The 12,094-nt window shown below is 44.2% G+C and overlaps 1 protein-coding gene across 2 annotated transcripts in view; it reads right to left on the bottom strand.

Annotated features, from left to right (window-relative positions):
- The window catches only part of VPS13B (vacuolar protein sorting 13 homolog B), a 354,177-nt gene that overhangs the window by 307,422 nt on the left and 34,661 nt on the right, over positions 1-12,094 (bottom strand). For both annotated transcript variants that reach the window (XM_083358950.1, XM_083358949.1), the window contains exon 8: positions 2,742-2,986. In XM_083358950.1, the coding sequence (XP_083215076.1) occupies positions 2,742-2,986 (245 nt within the window). The remainder of the gene's footprint in view (positions 1-2,741; positions 2,987-12,094) is intronic.

Raw genomic sequence — 12,094 nt, 5'->3', positions numbered from 1 at the left:
TACACATGGTTGACATTTTGAAGCACAATTGTATAAGGCAAACGTTCAAGTAAAACAGGAAAAAATCTTCAGCTGTATGCAATTATTGTAGAGGAAAAGCAATTAATTGATTAAAAGAACTCAAACATTGCAAGAACAATTTCTGACATTATTAGGAAAATGCTACATTTAATTTGCTATGATTTTTTTAGCTGGAGTAGTATCAGCTACTCAGAATGCTAATGCAGAAACCTGACCTTATTTTTGACCAAAATATGAACCACAAATTAATTCCATACATTTTTAGCATTCAAGCAGAACAATAGATTCTAATGTTTGCCTTCTAAATGCCACCATAATATCCTTATATATTCCAATTTATAATGTAGAAATTTATATTAACAATTTTTGGATACAAAATTATTTTAATGCAGGGAAATGTACAAGAATTCCTAAAAATGGTCAATCTTAAGGAGTTATAGTTATTTATGATCATTCATTCAGTGACTGTTTGAAGTCAAAGCAGCACGGAATGAAAGACTTATGCCCAGTTGCCAAAGATACAGCCATTGCAGCGCCCACAAGGTTACATGAATTCAGAAGTTTGGCAGTCAACCCACACCTACAACTGCTGAAGCACTTCCTCCCACACTTCTTCCCATCTCTGCCCCTCTGAGTGCCCTGCACTCTACCACACACTATATTCCTGATATCCCCTTGCTGCTGCTGTCTCCAGTTGACCTTCACTGTTTTGTTCTTCCCGATGTTGGTCCAGGATCCAGACAGTTGAAGAGGGTGCAGCCCTGATAAGCGCATAGTGAACACAGTGGGATGATGGAGCCTTACCTGATGAAGAGAGCTTGCCAGGCCTAGCTGGGGAGTAACTAGCAAGACAGTGAGGGGCAAAGCTGTGTGAAGTAGGAGAGGGTGAAAGTTCATGTGATAAAGCTGGAGGTTGCTGGAAGGCACCGTCTGAGTTGGTGACAGAACTGGAAGAAGTGTAAGGAGCTGCAAGGTCTGTAGGCTTCAGCCCCTTGGAAGCTGCTGGCCATTCATGAAGATTTGCAGGAGGTAAGTTGGCTGAGAGCAAGTAGGGGACCTGTGGGTAAGTTCTGCCAGAGCTGGTCTCATCTCTACTCCTTGCTGAAACCCCGCTGATCAGTTCTCCTGGTACACTTCTGACACACACTGTGCAGTGCACATTGGAAGCTGCTGGCCATTTGTGAGGCTTTGCAAGAAGAAGACTGGGGCAAAAGCAAGCAAAGGGTCTGTGGGTAAGCTTATTTATTTGTTTGTAAAGTTTATTGGCAGCCCATCTTATCACTGGTTAACTCTTAGTGCTGGGCTCATCTCCACTCCTAGCTGAAGCGTGCAGTCTGGTTTTCCAGGAGTGTTCCAACACAAGCTGCATATTGCACACTGTGCATCTGAGAAGCCTGCATCTCTATGCTTCTTCCAGTTCTGCTACCATTCCAAACAACACCTCCCACACAGTCTCCACCTTCACCCTTGGAGACAGATCTCTTCTGCCTTGCCTGATGACAGTTTGCTTGCAAATGTTTCATTACCTAACTAAGTAATATCATCCATGCTCACTTATGATGATACCTGAACTATGATAATGTTAGGCACTGATGATGCTACCTAGTTGGGAAATGAAATGCTTGCAAGCAAACAACTAACCTCAAAGACCACTAAGAACTCTTGCCATTTTTATTTTGTAACAGAGAAAATAATTGATAACATAGATGTTATCAATCAAATATAGTAGTAACAATTTTGTACCAAGAAAGCCTAGGTTCAGATCTTCATTTAGCAGTGAGATTTAATGGATAATTTGGGACTATTAGACTAATTTTATCAGAGGATTACTGACAGAGAAAACAAAGAATCATGTGTAATGCCATAAATGTTCAAGAAGCAATAACTAACTAAAACTATAGAGAATTAAAGCTCTCCCCCCCCCCCCCATATCTCAAAGTGCTTACACTCCTTTCTTCATTTATTATTTTTCAGTTGTTTGATCCTGTTCTGGGGTCTTTGTCATAGGTTCTGCAATGAAACTTATCAAATTTTATGAGGGAGGACACTGTTGCACACCTCCCTATCCTGCTGCTTCCTCTTCTGCCAGCCTGGTAAGCTCCTTTTGGCAGGTGAGGCTCTGCAGCCCCATCGCACTCACTGCACACAACCCAGGGCTGCATCCTCACCCAGCACCTGTATACTGGGCCAGCAGCAGAATGAAAAAGATGGTGAAAGTCACTTATGGGTAGTAGAGGACAGCAGGGTAGGCAGCAGAATGCAGTACACTAAAAAGGCAGGGATAGGAGGAGATAGGCAGGCTGGGAGAGATGAAGAGGGCAGAAGTATGACTTCCTCGCCTGACGACAGTGTGACTGTCCTGGCCTAACAACTACAACAACCAAATTCAGAGAACATCAAGAACCCCACAGTTCAACCCTAACCTACATATACTCTCTTCAGTTGAAATAAAAATCAGATAGTAAGGATTCAGTACTATTTACTTACACAGGAGTACCTCTCACTGAATTCCACAGAGTTACATTTGAATGGATGCATACAGGATGCATGCTGTATATACTATAGAAGGATTGCTATAGTATTTTATCTAAAAATACATTTTATATACATTTTCTCCTAGGATTAGAATTTGGGCAATACTGCTTGTAGCAAGTGCGCTTGACTAATCACTCAATTAAATACAGCTGAAAATATACTTGGATTAAAAATAAAATACTTGCTTTGAAAGTGACTGTTGCCTTTGTGCAATAAAATCCTATGGAAACAATGGGATCCTTAATGACTGGACTTCTCTGTTGATTCATCGTTCCATCATCCACGCCAACGTCATCACTGTCTTCATTATCAGTGCCCACAATAGCAGGTACAAAGGACCAGGCCCACGACACCCACCCTTGCTGTTGATCATCATCTTGTGGAATATAAAATTCTGGAGAAATGTCTTTGCCTATTTCATCTTCTGCACCTGAAAACAAAGAAACGGAGCTAGCTAACAATGCAATTTTAGCCACCAAAAATTGAATTTTTGTATTTGTATTTACCTCTGTAGAAGAACATTTTTCTGCCTGAAATATTAAATGTCTTGTCATAATTAACATAAAGAGAATATCTAATTTGTTGTGTTAGGCTGAACATATTCATAAAATATCCATTTCCAAATGCATTGTACAATTAAGGATTGTAGTTTATATATTTTATATAATTAAGATATATATTCTTTTTAGAATTTTTATGGTTTTTGTTGCTCATATCTAACACTTCTGTTATGAGCAACATCAATTTAAATTTAAAAATCTATTATAAAGCCGTATTTTTAAGGAAAAAATACAATTGTTTAAATTAAAGGTATTTGAATTTGAATTGGCACAAAGATTAGGACATAGAGCCAATCTACTTATTTAAACCAGGAATACTGAGCTTGCAGATAGTAATATTAATATCACCATCGTAAATTGGGCCGTGATTAGTTTGAAAAAGAAATGCCCCCCCCAAACCTCCCACTTTTTTTTCCAACCTAACTTCCTAACTTAAAGGAAATATGAAACACTTGTATGCTAAAGCGTTGAAAACATTATTCTAAAGTAGAAGCTATTTTAAAACTTCATTGCAATGGAAAGGATTCTTAAGGAGACTACTGCTAGGAATTGTCTTTTGCTAGGAATTTACAAAACTTTTCCAAGTTTCCAATTTCCTAAAACAAAAATCATCGCACTATTTTTCTGTATTTTCATTTGATATACTGTAAATTGGAACTATTTTAAAGTCTCATTATCAAATGGGGTGTTTTGTAGCCACATTCACTCCTATGTCCCCAATGTGCTTGAATAGAGTTAAATCAATACACTACTTAAATTATAATACATTATAAGCATCTGAATATGTGTCAGTATATTGCATTTATCTCGTTGGTGTGATGTTAACTGGCTAAGAAAGTAGACTTTAGTTCAGATATTTTATGTAAGGTGGACTGCAAGGAGTAAAATAAGACTTTGCTTGTGCTTGAGTATATTAGCCCAATCTGGTCTGTACTATATTTACAATAAGCAAAATATGTTGTGTATAGCTAAGACATGTCTAAGGCTCATAACCTAGTCTATACCTTTTCTGTATTACTACAAAAATAAGAAAGTCTTTTTTAAAAGATTTTTAAAATCACCATTTGTACTATTTTGATAAATAACTCAAGCTGGCAAACATACTTAATACCCCTACCTCCTCCTATTTCCTCCACAACAATCCTGTGAGGTGAGTTGGACTGAGAGTGAGTGATGGGCCCAAGACCACTCAGACCACTTCCATTTTAATTTGTCTAAAGCCATGAAAGCAGCAGGCACGGTGGCTCAGTGGCTTAATGACTCTGGGAATGTGCTTTCTCCCAGCCTCTGTGTTATACTCACAAGGAGAAACCCCTCTTCCAAGAAACAGGCAGGAACTGCAAGAAAAAACCAACCCCTTTTATTCTCACAGATCTGAATCAAACACAGTCCATAGAGACTGGATCCTCAACATGAACGTTTGCCTTCAGCAACCAGCACCTCCCACACCATCCCTTTTATAATTCAGCCAAGGCGTAGCTTCCTAATGCCTTCTCCTTTGTCTTTGGAGCTGCCGCATTTCATTCTTCTGTCCTACTCGCTTTTCTTTTCTGCGTATTCGTGCATCCATGATTTGTCCCAACTGTTCTTCATCACTGTCCAACTCAGGCTCCCAGCACAGCTGTATCTCAGCCTGCTCAAGTCTTGGAGCTCCTCAGAGCCTTCCTCTGACTCTAATGTCACTCCAGGCCCCTCCTCCTCATCTGATTCCTCAGACTCAGCTGCCAGATCCACTGGCTGGCAAGGAATCACAACAAAATGGTCTCTGCTCCAGCAGTTTGAATCTTAGAACTGCCTGGAGGAATGATCTCAGTTACCTAAACTGTCCACCTAACAGTTTGAAAGGATGTTCTATGTGGATAGATAAATAGGTACCACTTTGGTGGGAAGACAAGCGGGTGCTCCGTGCAGGCAATCAGATTCATGCCAGCTCTGAACCTTCCCGGTTGCAATGGCCATTCGCAAGGCGGCTCTGGGGAGGGAGAGGGCTTTAGATGATGCTACAGGAAGAGCCACTCATCTTTTTTTCTGGTGCAAAGCCAGCTCACCCTCCTGTGGCACACCTTGGAAAGCATGCGAGCATTTCTTACAATAGAGCTGGTAATTTGGTAGCAGAACTACTACTTTGCAATAGCATTGTGGTCTCCTAGCTAATGTAACAATGCCATAAGCCAACAACAATACTAGGTAACAGTTATCTATCGGCCGTCATGGTGTCGTCTATGAGATATTAAAAAGCAGGACTTGAATTATAAATTACAAAAAGGATATATGCTTGTCTAGGTTGTTGTGGGGGTGTATGAGTATGAGTGGATTAAAAAAGTGAAATTATTTGACATGAAATTGAAGTGAGGAGGCATTGGGAGACATATTTTAGAGATTTACATCAGAATGATAATATCATCTCTAGAATGCCCTCTCCTCAGAAGGTCACAGGACTCTTAGCCTGCTTGCATTTAGAAAGCAAGTATTGCTTCAGTAGGTCTTGAGTTCTGGTTTATTATGGTTTGCTATAATTACATAATTGTTTCTTTTATTTTATTGGCTGCATATAATTTATTTGTAAGCATACCCAGAGTAATTGTAGATTCGGGTGAATCATAAATATTGTAAATAAAATTAAATACAACAAAGTGGAATTGAAACAAGTGCTATAAATGTTAACATTTATTTGAGGAAAAATGATGAAAAGGAATGCCTAAATATTGCCAGAATGTTCAAAAACAGTAGGGCAGCATTTGGGGATAGTGTAATTGGAGAAATGTTATAATCTGAATTTAGTTTATTTATGAAATGGTCGTGAAACTTGTTTAACATGGCATGAAGATTGGCTCTGGGCTAGACAATTAGAAGAGTAGCAATAATATTTACTTATACAAAGGAAGAGTAGAAAGAGTAAGTGCAAAATTTGTTTGGAATTAGTTTGTTAAATATATCTAGGAAGATACTTGACAGAATTGAAGTGACAATGGGCAAAATATGAAAAGCACACTTCAACTTTTTGCTCCAGGGGAGATGTGAAAACCAGATTTTTCCTCTTCAGCAAATCACTGAGAAATGTATGAAAATGAGAAAGGGATGGTATATTACTTAATTCAGAGATATCTACCATAAAGCAAACACTTGAATTACAGAATCTTTTGTGCAAATATGAAGCTGGTTATTAAATGTGATAACCTGATGGGAGCTGCCATATTCTCAAGACATTCACACTCAATTCATTCATTCATTCATTCATTCACTTCATTCATTTATTTATTTATTTTTGGGACTTATATGCCGCCCTATCTCCCAAAGGACTCAGGGTGGCTAACAACAATAAAAACAATACAAAAGTTAAAAGAAATTAAATAAACAGCCCCAAAATAAATTAACTAAACAATTAAAAATTAAAACATTTTAAAAACCCGTCGTCAATCCAGGTCAGCCTGATGAAAAAGGAAAGTTTTGATGTCGTGGCAAAAGGACCGGAGATCCGGGGCCATCCGGAGCTCAAGGGGGAGTTGGTTCCACAGGGCTGGCGCTCCCACAGAGAAGGCTCTCCCCCTGGAGGTCGCCAGCCGACATTGTCTAGCCGACGGCACCTGAGGAGGCCCTCTCTGTGTGAGCGCACTGGGCAATGGGAAGTCGTCCCCAGCAGCAGACGGTCCTGCAAATATCCCGGGCCTAAGCCATGTAGGGCTTTAAAGGTAAGTACCAGCACCTTAAATCTCACCCGGAAGACAACCGGTAACCAATGCAGCTCACGCAGGAGGGGTGTAATATGGGAGTATCGGGATGCTCCCATCACTACCTGCGCGGCCGCATTCTGCACCAGCTGGAGCGTCCGGGTGGTCTTCAAGGGCAGCCCCATGTAGAGAGTATTGCAGTAATCTATCCGAGAGGTAACGAGTGCATGAGTGACCGTACATAGGGCATCTCGGTCCAGATAGGGGCGCAACTGGAGCACCAGGAGAACCTGGGCAAATGCCCCCCTGGCCACGACTCCAATATGATCTTCAAAACTGAGTTGTGAGTCCAGGAGGACGCCTAAATTGTGTGCCCTATCTACGGGAGGTAACACCTCTCCTCCCATAACCAAAGATGGAACCTCTTGGACAGTCGAGATGCCGGTACGTAAAGCCACTCAGTCTTGGCCGGGTTGAGCTGGAGCCTGTTCTTCCCCATCCAAATCCGTACCGCTTCCAGGCAACAGGACATCACATCGAGGGCAGCGCTGGGTTGGTTCGGGGTGGAGATAAAACGCTGGGTATCATCAGCATATTGATAATACCTCACCCTGAAACCACGGATGATCTCACCCAGCGGCTTCATATAGATGTTGAACAGGAGGGGCGAGAGTACCGACCCCTGAGGCACCCCACAACTAAGGGGCCTAGGGGTTGACCTCTGCCCTCCTGCCAACACCGTCTGCGAACGGCCCGAGAGGTAGGAGGAGAACCACCGTAAAACGGTGCCTCCCACTCCCAACCCCTCAAGACTTCGCAGCAAGATACCATGGTCGATGGTATCAAAAGCCGCTGAGAGGTCTAAAAGGACCAGGACAGAGGAATAACCCCTGTCTCGGGCCCGCCAGAGATCATCCACCAGCGCGACCAATGCCGTCTCCGTGCTGTACCCGGGCCTGAAACCCGATTGGTATGGATCCAGATACTCAGTTTCCTCCAGGACCAAAGGGAGCTGCCGTGCTACCACGCTCTCAACAACCTTCGCAAGGAAGTGAAGGTTGGAGACAGGACGAAAGTTATTTAAAATAGCTGGATCCAAGGCAGGTTTCTTGAGGAGGGGCCTTACCACCACCTCTTTCAAGGCGGCAGGGAAGCACCCTGCATGCTGCACTAACTGCAGTTTCTGGATGTCTTCCAAAGCAGTCTTACATGGAAGAGAAAGTTTGATATAAGAGAAACATAAACGTTAAATGTAGTTGTCATGGAGTACTGAAGAAGTATATGTGGAAAAGAAGAGTAAGGTCAAGAACAAATATATGTGAATATGAACTGAATGCAAAAATGAATGACCAGTAAGGAAAAGTAAATGATTTCTATTTGTTGTTGTTGTTAACTGCAAAGTCGTGACCAACCCATCGCGACCCCATGGACAACATTCCTCCAGGCCTTCCTATCCTCTACCATTTCTGGAGTCCATTTAGGCTCACACCTACTGCTTCAGTGACTCCATCCAGCCACCTCATTCTCTGTCGTCCCCTTCTTCTCTTGCCCTCAAATTTTCCCAGCATTAGGCTCTTCTCTAGTGAGTCCTTTCTTCTCGTTACGTGGCCAAAGTATTTGAGTTTCTATAGAGAGTATTAATGTTTTGCAATACAAGGTAAATAGATTTTATATTTGATCAGGCCCATTTTATAAACTCGTATTTAATTGTGCTCACTACTACTCTATATTACTAGAATTAGGCAAGAATATGCCACTGCAATCTTTCAAAGTCAGTCCTCCACACTGTTTTTCCAAGTATGAGAAGTTCATTATAAAGTAAAATAACACAAAGGGCTCAATGAGAAACAGTTTTGTCTGTGAGTGTGTGAGTGTATGTTTGTGTGTGTGTTATTATAATAAACTTCCTTATTAAAGAGATGGGGCACTTATGTTTAGTTTTCAATTTAAATAATAGAAGAAACACCGGATAGCTTTGTAGGTGGTATGTTCTGAGGCTGTCATATAAATCCAATAAAAATAATGGAAACAAATCCACATGGACCCAACACAGAGTTTATCATTCTCTGCCTCCAAATCAGTACAATAAAGGCAAAACAACTGTGCTTCCTACAGTAATTTAATGAAAGCCACACAACAGCTAAAGTGGTTAGACTTGGCTACTCAATGAAATAAGTTTCACTTTCATAGTAAATAGACTCAGATATTTGCATAAAAGTAAGCATTACTTTTAAGGGGCCCAAATGGCATAATTTGACACCTGTTCTCAATTCACACTGCCTGCACTCTAAAATGCTCTTTAGTGATTACCTATCTACGATTATATTTTTTTAAATCAAGATTTTTAAAAAATAAGATCACCAAACCCAGACATTAGTAACCCTGCTGCATAGATACTTAATTTTAATTTAATTTAATAACATTTATATACCGCCCTTCTCCCTGAGGACTCAGGGCGGTTCACAGGGCAGAATAAAATAGCAAATACAAACATTAAAAAAAGATTAAACAATTGCCCTAGTTAAAAACAATGGAAATACAGCGCTAAAAACCCCAAGAAAAATTAAAAGACCAAAGATAAAACAACCCCAGCAATCCCCATCAGGCTAGGCCAGCTTGTACAAACAGAAATGTCTTAAGATCGCGACGAAAGGAGCGAAGATCGGGCGCCATCCGGAGCTCTACCGGTAGCTGATTCCACAGCTCCGGAGCGCCCACAGAGAAGGATCTCCCCCTGGGGGCCACCAATCGACATTCTCTGACCGGTGGCACCCTGAGGAGGCCCTCTCTGTGGGAACGCACAGGGCGCAGGGAGCTTGATGCCGGCAGCAGATGTTCCCTGAGGTACTCCGGCCCCATGCCATGGAGGGCTTTGAACACCATTACTAGCACCTTGAATCTCACCCGGAAGACAACTGGCAACCAATGCAGCTCACGGAGCAGAGGCGTAACGTGGGAGTATCGGGAGACTCCCAACACCACTCTCGCGGCTGCATTCTGTACCAGTTGGAGCTTCCGGGTGGTCCTCAAGGGCAGCCCCATGTAGAGAGCGTTGCAGTAGTCCAGACGAGAGGACACGAGCGCATGAGTGACCGTGCATAGATCATCCCGGCTAAGATAGGGCCGCAACTGACGCACCAGGCGAACCTGTGCGAAGGCCCCCCTAGTCACAGCTCCTATATGGTCTTCCAAGGTGAGCCGTGAATCTAGGAGGACCCCCAAGTTGCGAGCCCTATCTACGGGGGGTAATAGTTCACCCCCCATAGCCAGAGGTGGAATGTCCGAATAAACCCGGGATGAAGGTATGCAAAGCCACTCAGTCTTGTCGGGGTTGAGCTGGAGTCTGTTCCTCCCCATCCAGACCCGAACCGCCTCCAGGCAACGGGACATCACGTTGAGGGCATCACTGGGGTGGTTTGGGGTTGAAAAGAAAAGTTGGGTATCATCAGCATACTGATGATACCCAACTCCAAAGCCACGAATGATCTCACCCAGCGGCTTCATATAGATGTTGAACAGGAGAGGCGAGAGGACCGACCCCTGAGGAACTCCACAAATGAGAGACCTCGCGGTCGACCTCTGCCCCCCTGCCAACACCGACTGCGAACGTCCCTGGAGATAGGAGGAGAACCACTGTAAAACTGTGCCTCCCACTCCCAGTCCCCTGAGACGCCGCAGCAAGATACCATGGTCGATGGTATCGAAAGCCGCCGAGAGGTCTAATAGGACTAGGACAGAGGAATGCCCCCTGTCCCGAGCCCTCCAGAGATCATTCACCAGCGCGACCAATGCCGTCTCCGTGCTGTGCCCGGGCCTGAAACCCGATTGGTACGGGTCTAGATAATCCGCTTCATCCAGGACCAGAGGGAGCTGATGCGCCACCACACTCTCAACAACCTTCGCAAGAAAGCGAAGGTTGGAGACAGGACGAAAGTTGTTCAATACAGCCGGGTCCAGGGCAGGCTTCTTGAGGAGAGGCCTCACCACCGCCTCCTTCAAGACGGCGGGGAAGATACCCTCACTCAAAGAAGCCGATATAACTGCCTGGAACCAGCTGTGTGTCCTCTCCCGGGCTGCATAGACCAGCCAGGAAGGGCACGGGTCCAGTAAACATGTGGTGGTGCTCAGCCTCCCCATGATCCTGTCCACTTCCTCCGGAGTCACAGAATCAAACTCCTCCCAGGTGATATCGACAAGACCACCCGTGTCCTGATCGTCAGACTCTGCCCAGTCAGAGTCCAGACCGGTCCGAATCCGAGCGATTTTGTCCGACAGATGTTGGTTAAACTCCTCGGCACGTCCCTGCAAGGGATCCTCCCTCACCTCCTGATTTAGGAGGGAGCGAGTCACCCTAAACAGGGCAGCCGGGCGATTATCTGCGGACGCAATAAGGGTGGCGAAGTGGTTGGACCTCGCCTCCCTAATTGCAGCGAGATAAGACCTAATGTAGGCTCTTAGTCGCAATCGGTCGGATTCGGATCGGCTGGACCTCCAACCGCTCTCTAGGCCCCGTCTCCGACGCTTCATCTCCCGGAGCTCCGCAGAGAACCATGGAGCTCGACGGGATCTGCACCGGGTCAGGGGCCGCAGGGGTACAACTCGGTCAAGGGCCTCAGTGGCCGTCCTTTCCCAGGCTTCCACTAAGGCCTCGGCCGAGCTGTGAGCAAGGGAGGCAGGTGGGGACCCCAGCGCCGCCTGGAACCTCTGGGGATCCATTAAGCGTCTGGGGCGGTACCATTTGAGTGGTTCCAAACACCCACGGCGGGGGGTGGCAAAACGGAAGACCAGCCGCAGGAGATGATGATCGGTCCATGACAGGGGCATGATAATTGGAGAGCCCCCACCAAGATCATCTAACCACCGTCCAGACAAGAAAACAAGGTCAAGGGTGTGGCCTCCCTCATGAGTCGGTCCCGAAATTACTTGCGTCAGGTCCATGGCCGTCATGGAAGCCATGAACTCCCGAGCCAACTCAGATGATCCTCCCAGAGATGGTAGGTTGAAATCCCCCAAAACTATAAGTTTCGGGAACTCAACCACCAGCCCAGAGAGGGCATCGAGCAGCTCAGGCAGGGCTGCTGCTGCATGACTAGGCGAAAGGTACACCAGCAGCAAGCCCAACTGCGCACCAGGGCCGCATCTCAAAAAGAGAGACTCACACCCGACTATTAAATAGTATTTCTCAGATATACTTGTCCAATTGATTATATTGTCTCTGATCAACACATATCCATTTTAATATTATATTGGTTATCTAACCTAAAAAAATCAGTCTTTCTCTACTCTCAAATTGTCCAACATTTAAGAATC

The sequence above is a fragment of the Vipera ursinii genome (assembly GCF_947247035.1).
Source record: "Vipera ursinii genome assembly, chromosome: 3".
NCBI classification, from domain to species: Eukaryota; Metazoa; Chordata; class Lepidosauria; order Squamata; family Viperidae; genus Vipera; species Vipera ursinii.
The sequence above is the reverse complement of the archived record's forward strand: the minus strand, read 5'-3'. Positions and strand labels throughout refer to the sequence as shown.